General features: G+C 33.9%; 1 gene segment (V, D, J or C); it reads left to right on the top strand.

The window, feature by feature from the left end:
• LOC107575539 (Ig kappa chain V-III region NG9-like) overlaps positions 1-7,284 on the top strand; it is a 9,580-nt gene that overhangs the window by 731 nt on the left and 1,565 nt on the right. The window contains 1 exon segment of the V gene segment in view: positions 1,889-2,117. Coding sequence covers positions 1,889-2,117 — 229 coding nt within the window.

Genomic DNA, 7,284 nt, shown 5'->3' on the forward strand with positions numbered 1-7,284 from the left:
TGATCAGATCACAATCACACACACAACAATGATCAGATCACAATCACACACACAACAATGATCAGATCACAATCACACACATAACACTGATCAGGTCACAATCACACACACTGATCAGATCACAATCACACACACACAACAATGATCAGATCACAATCACACACACAACACTGATCAGATCACAATCACACACACAACAATGATCAGATCACAATCACACACACAACAATGATCAGATCACAAACACACACACAACAATGATCAGATATCACACACACAACAATGATCAGATCACAATCACACACACACACACACACACACAACACCGATCAGATCACAATCACACACACAACAATTATCAGATCACAATCACACACACACACAACAATGATCAGATCACAATCACACACAACAATGATCAGATCACAATCACACACACAACAATGATCAGATCACAATCACACACACAACAATGATCAGATCACAATCACACACACACACACCATCAGATCACAATCACACACAATCAGATCACAATCACACACACAACACTGATCAGATCACAATCACACACACAACAATGATCAGATCACAATCACACACACAACAATGATCAGATCACAATCACACACACAACAATGATCAGATCACAATCACACACACAACAATGATCAGATCACAATCACACACACAACAATGATCAGATCACAATCACACACACAACAATGATCAGATCACAATCACACACACACACAACACTGATCAGATCAGTCACACACAACACTGATCTACATGATCAGTTTTTGATGCATGCAAAAAGACTCATAATTTTGCAAAAATTTCACTATAGGCATGCTTCTATCTATCTATCTATCTATCTATCTATCTATCTATCTATCTATCTATCTATCTATCTATCTATCTATCTATCTATCTATCTATCTATTCTGAGAATGGACTCAATTAGCCACAGCAGACACCACTAAACCACAAGAGACCGCAGGTGAAGACTATAAGTGGACCTCAGTGGTCTTCAGATGCATGCTTGGTTTTTCTGGCATGTTGCTAGGCATTGGAAGTATAGTTATGTATGTAGCTAAAAAACGTAAAAATATTTACGTATATTTTATATCATTTAGATATTCATATCAATGCATTTTTATCATTTTATCAATAAGCGATTTCGATTTTTAGACCCCTTAACCTACCCCAAACCTAAACCTACCCATTTTATAGCGAATATTTTAGACCCCTTAACCTACCCCAAACCTTAAACTACCCATTTTATAGCGATATGTAAAGGATATAAAACGCAAATGACCGAAATACGCAGGAAAATAAAACTTTTAGTAACAATACAGCATTAAAATATATTTATAGTCGCCAATTCCACTCCTACATATAAGCCTAAACATTTCTGTACAGTATAAGAAAAACATGACAGACAGATAAATGCAATTAACGTTACAATCATTTATTTATTGCAAAAATATCAAAAGCAGCACTAAAAGTAATCCAAATGACGATACGTTGCACCCGCAGTCCTCTCTGGCGGAATACAGTAGGTTTGTGTGATCCAGAGCAGAATTTATGTTGTTAATCGCTGAAAATATTATCCATATAATTTTCCCGATCCGCTCCGTGAACTCGCGGCGCATCTGATGTGCACCAAGGTTTGGATGGCAGCTTTCAAACTTAAAATGAACCACACTAACCGAGCAAGTTTGTTTTAATCGAATAACATTTCAGCATTGTAAATCCTGCGGCTTTTATTCAAGGTAGGATGATCATTTTTGACAATAATATTATGCTGTTGTTGTTTTATAACATTTTAATATGCCAATATTGTGCTATAAGTGAGATTTACATTTTTATTGTTTTTATTCAGAATCCAGAGGAATCACTGTGACTCAGCCTAAAGTTAAAACTGTCCAGCTCGGTCAAACAGCTACAATAGAGTGTAGTCTGGATGTAGGACTAACCTCTAATGATTTGGCCTGGTATCAGCAGAAACCTGGAGAAGCTCCTAAACTCCTCATATATGACATAAACAGCCTCCAGTCAGGAACTCCATCTAGATTCAGTGGCAGTGGATCTAACAGTGATTTCACTCTCACCATCAGTGGAGTCCAGACTGAAGATACAGGAGATTATTACTGTCAGAGCTATCATAGTGGTTTTGTGTTCACACAGTGATAAAGAGTCGTACAAAAACCTCGGTCAGTCAGAGTCACAGTGACTGCACTGATACAGCTGAGAGACACTGCAGCTGCTCTACAACACAATCACACACAACACTGATCAACACAAACACTAATAACACAATATCATTATTATTAACAGAAATATTGTACTTCTGAAGAGAATGAGTCAGTGTTTTAATATGATCATCATATTTAGGTGTAATATATGATCTCTGTCGATCAAACTGAACAGATTCAGTCTCTTCTGCTGTCTGGACGTGATGCTTTCCATTCGACCCACAGAAATATGTATATTCTTACACAATTACTGTCAGAACGATTTATTCTGTATTTATGATCATAGATTTTTATGATTTTACTGACATTTTCATATACGTTATCCCTTTGAAATGTAATGGGTTTGTCTGTGTGCTCCCAGGTGGAAAAGACAAACTATTCAATGTATTAAAAATATACTTAAAGTGTACAAAGTGCATTTGTATCCACAACATGCTTATTTGAAGTGCATTAAACTAGATTAAACTGCATTTTAAAATATTTCTAAAAAGTATGCAAATAAATATGTGCTTAGTTGAGCTTTTAAGTCATATTCTTAACACAAGCATACTTTAAGTAAAGTTTTAGTGTATTTTGTAAAACTAATTTTTAATTTTACTCTTACCTAAAGTATATTTTATGTGTACGTTGTGTAAGAAGATAGCAAAATGATTCAGGTTTTATAGGGTTTAATGAAGTACTTTATAACAATGTGTAGGCCCGCTGCAATATGTTTGAAATATTTCCATAATGAGCATGTGCTTTTCAAAAGTAAGATATTTTGAAAAACATTGTTTTATATAGATCACATTAATTCTGCATAAATACATTACAGCTATACGTGCCATATCTTATTGTGTGTTTAAGTGTCTAAGTGTATTCTTACAATGTATAAACTTCTAATGTATTATAAAAAATGTCAACTATAATTATTTCATTCTAAGAATTCTAAAAATTTGAAAATATTTAAAAATGATTTTTGCACCTTTATACCATTTTTCATACCAGAAAAAAAGCAACTTAATAATAAACTAGTATTGTGATGCTAATGCATTTCTAATGAGCTGACGTGCTATTGAAATATTACTGAATCACATTAAAATAATATTTTACATTGATTGTAAATAAATACAATTAAATTGCACTAAATGTACTTGAAGTGGTTCCAATTTTACACAATTTAATATATTAAAATATTTTGCAAATAGCTAAAAACTGATCTTAAACATATCTTGAAATATGCTTAATATACTTATTGTTTCAAAATAATATATTTGATATGCATTTAGTATCCAGCATTCACAGCATTTCAACAGGACTTTCAGCAGCAGACGTGTGAAATGCAGTCAAGATCACAACATTCTCATCATTTATCTTATTCAACAACACTACAGCTGATATATTTATATTTATAAGTATATATAAAATAAAAACTACACATCTCTGTATACATTAACACGAAACTTCATAAAATGAAACTAAATGTACAAAGACACTGACTGCTTTAATCCAGTAGTTTTCTGAGATCATGTTTAGAATTGAATGCCAATTACACTCTTATATGTGACCCTGGACCACAACACCAGTCTTAAGTGTCAATTTTTCAAAATTGAGATTTATACGTCAACTGAAAGCTGAATAAATAAGCATTCCATTGATATATGGTTTGTTTTATGATAGGACAATATTTGGTCGAGATACAACTATTTGAAAATCTGGAATCTGAGGGTGCAAAAAAATCTAAATATTGAGAAAATAATCTTTAAAGTTGTCCAAATGAAGTTCTTAGCAATGCATATTACTAATCAAAAATTAAGTTTTAATATATTTACAGTAGGAAATTTACAAAATATCTTCATGGAACATGATCTTTACTTAATATGCTAATGATTTTTGGCATAAAAGAAAAATCTATCATTTTGACCCATACAATGTATTGTTGGCTATTGCTACAAATATACCCCAGCGACTTAAGACTGCTTTTGTCCTCCAGGCTCACATATTTTCTCTTATTTACGCTTCTCAAAATGTAACAATTTTACGCTGAAATGTTGTGACCGTAGTTCAGATCAAGTGAAAGTGATGTTGTTGATTAAATTAGAAAACAACTGAATCAACATTTTAAATGAGCTGAAAAATCACTACATTTCAATTAAACCACACAAATGAAATGAAACATACTAAGATATTTACGGATTTAACCCCAGTAGTTTTTGCATCCCTAAATAAAGTCTTTACATTTTTGTTAGGTGCAATATTTAACTAAAAATGTAACTCAATTTCAAACAGAGATTGTGAGACTACATTACAGAATTAAAAAGACAGACTTACCGAGCAGCAGTTTAGTTCCTCCACCGAATGTGTACCACAGTGCTACTATCTAATGAAAGACTCGTACAAAAACCTCTCTTGCACTCGAGTGAACACAAACTCCAGCAGAGAGAGAAACACTTCAACACACTGATAGAGACACATCTCAGCTGTTGGCAAGAGTAATTTAGTTTTGGCAAAATGCTTTTCAAAAAGCAAGAATTAATCTCTTTCACACAAAATACTTTAAAAAATGTTTGTTATTGCTTGATTAACAATGTAAATCTTTCATAATCAGATGAAGAGTTTATTCTCTTCTTTATTCTCTCATTTACAATACATGATTCAATCCTATATTTCTCATTCATTCTCTTGTGACGTGCTGATATAACACTTTTTTAAAAGAAATGTCTTTGATCTATGACCTTTGAGGTGAGCTTTGACCTCTTTCTCATAAAGTTTCTCATAATTATGTTTCTGTTCTTCATATGCAGCTCAATCATCATGAGTCACAGAAAATTCTTAATTCTTGATTCCTAATAATATTCATATTATAGTGTGCTGCAATATTGAGTGTACGGCAGTCATTAATCTTTGCTGGAAACTATTGAAGTGATTGGATGCTCTGTTGACATGCAGTAACTGGAGCAGCTGAGGCTCTATGGTGGCAGCCGTGTTGAGATCACATGACCAGCTGAGCATTACTTTGCTTTGTCTCAGTAAATATCCTATTATCAGACACCGTTGGCTGTGCTAGAACTGCACGGGGGAGAAATACACCTGTGAAGAGGATATTTCTGCAGTGACTTCTGTCAGATGCTGCATTCGTGTTGATATGTGTCAGTATAAACCACTGTAATAAGAACCAGTGAAATATCCACAAAAATGACTTGTCACACAAATGATTAAAAAATTGTTTCTAAAAAATTATATTTGTGAGAGTGTAAATTTATTAGTTCTATAACAGTGTATATGAGTTTGTTAGCAGCTCAAGCTGTTGTGAATCCTGCCCACTTCTTTGCATCGTCAGCACATGCTTCAGTGCTCTGAGAGTGTTTATAGTGCTGTGAGTTTAACACTTCATGACTGAGAGCAGAACACAACACAATCTTCATCATCACACAAGACACAACAACAACAATGAACAACATCATCATCCTCATCTGGACTCTTGCGCTCTGCATTCAGGGTAAATATTTTGTAATTGATTATGTTTCAAAATAAACAATCACATCTCATGTACAGTCTAAGAACCACTAAATAACTAAAATGTCTTATTTCAGAGATCCGGGGCCAAGTGACAGTGACTCAGGATCCAGAAATAAAATCCATCAAACAAGGAGAAACTGTTACGATCAGCTGTAAAACCAGTCCATTGACTTCTGGCTGTAATACCTGTGTGTCTTGGTATCAGCAGAAACCTGGAGAAGCTCCTAAACTCCTCATATATACAATAAACACTCTACAGTCAGGAACTCCATCTAGATTCAGTGGCAGTGGATCTAATTATATATCACTTTCTAGATTTGAGAAAATGTGTGTGGTGCTTGTTCATGGAAAACTTCCACCATGTTAACAGTAACAGTTTAACCTCTTAGCAACCTGTGTGTGACCATAGAGAGTGACCATATATATATATATATACATATACACACATAAACAAGTTATGCAAAGTCATTAAGTGATAAGGAGAGTAAATATTAATCTGAACTGTATTTATGTGTTTTTTAGTTTAATTGAGTTAGTTTAACACAATGGGTCACACATTGTGCTGGAGAGTAGAGCCTGTGCTTCAGTCAGTGATGAGCCACAAACACTGATGTTCTGCTGCTTTATTTAAAGACAGAAACTGTCGAGTTGCTGATGCAGTGACACTCTCTTTACTAAGTATTTTAGTACATAAATGTGTGCTATAACTAGCTATTTGAAAATCTGCAAAGATTAGAGTAAACCTCATGTTTTGGTTGCTATATTATTACACTTTAAGTGTTTGCGGTTTTATATTAAGAAATAGTTCTTCTCAGTGGAAATACGTTCACTGTACTAACACCATATAAACAGTAGTTTTTTTGTATTTATTTTTTTATCCCCAAAGGGCAATTTGTTTTACAGCCAACAGTAAATCATATGCAAACAACAAACAAGTAACCACAACACAAACAAACACACAATGACTTCCATTAATAATATACATACAATTATTTATAATTTAAGAAGCTAATGGCAGCTGGTATAAAATAATTTTTAAATCTATTAGTCCTACATAAAGGCAAATAATATCTACGAGTAGAAGGAAGCAACTTAAAAACATTCTGCAAGGGATGGCTGGGATCATTCATAATTAACTCAGCCTTCTTCAAAGTCCTAGACAAGTCGTTCAAATCATTTAAAGTGGTGCCAACAATCTTACCACACACTTTAACAATACCCTGCAATCTGTTTCTGTTTTTAACGTTTAGTGACCCATACCAACACACAAATGAGAAAGTAATGACAGATTCAATACAACAAGAGTAAAACATCTTCATGAAAGTACTGTCCACCTTAAAACTACAAAGCTTCCGCAGGTAGAACATACGCTGGTGGGCTTTCTTACACACAGCATCCACATGAGCCTCAAAGGTCAACTGTTCATCTATTACAGTACCAAGGTATTTAAATTGATGTACAACCTCAACAACATGATCATTAATGACCACAGGAGAGATGACTGTAGGATTCTTCCTAAAATCTA

The sequence above is a fragment of the Sinocyclocheilus grahami genome, unplaced genomic scaffold (genome assembly GCF_001515645.1).
Source record: "Sinocyclocheilus grahami isolate Dianchi unplaced genomic scaffold, SAMN03320097.WGS_v1.1 scaffold2704.1, whole genome shotgun sequence".
NCBI lineage: Eukaryota > Metazoa > Chordata > Actinopteri > Cypriniformes > Cyprinidae > Sinocyclocheilus > Sinocyclocheilus grahami.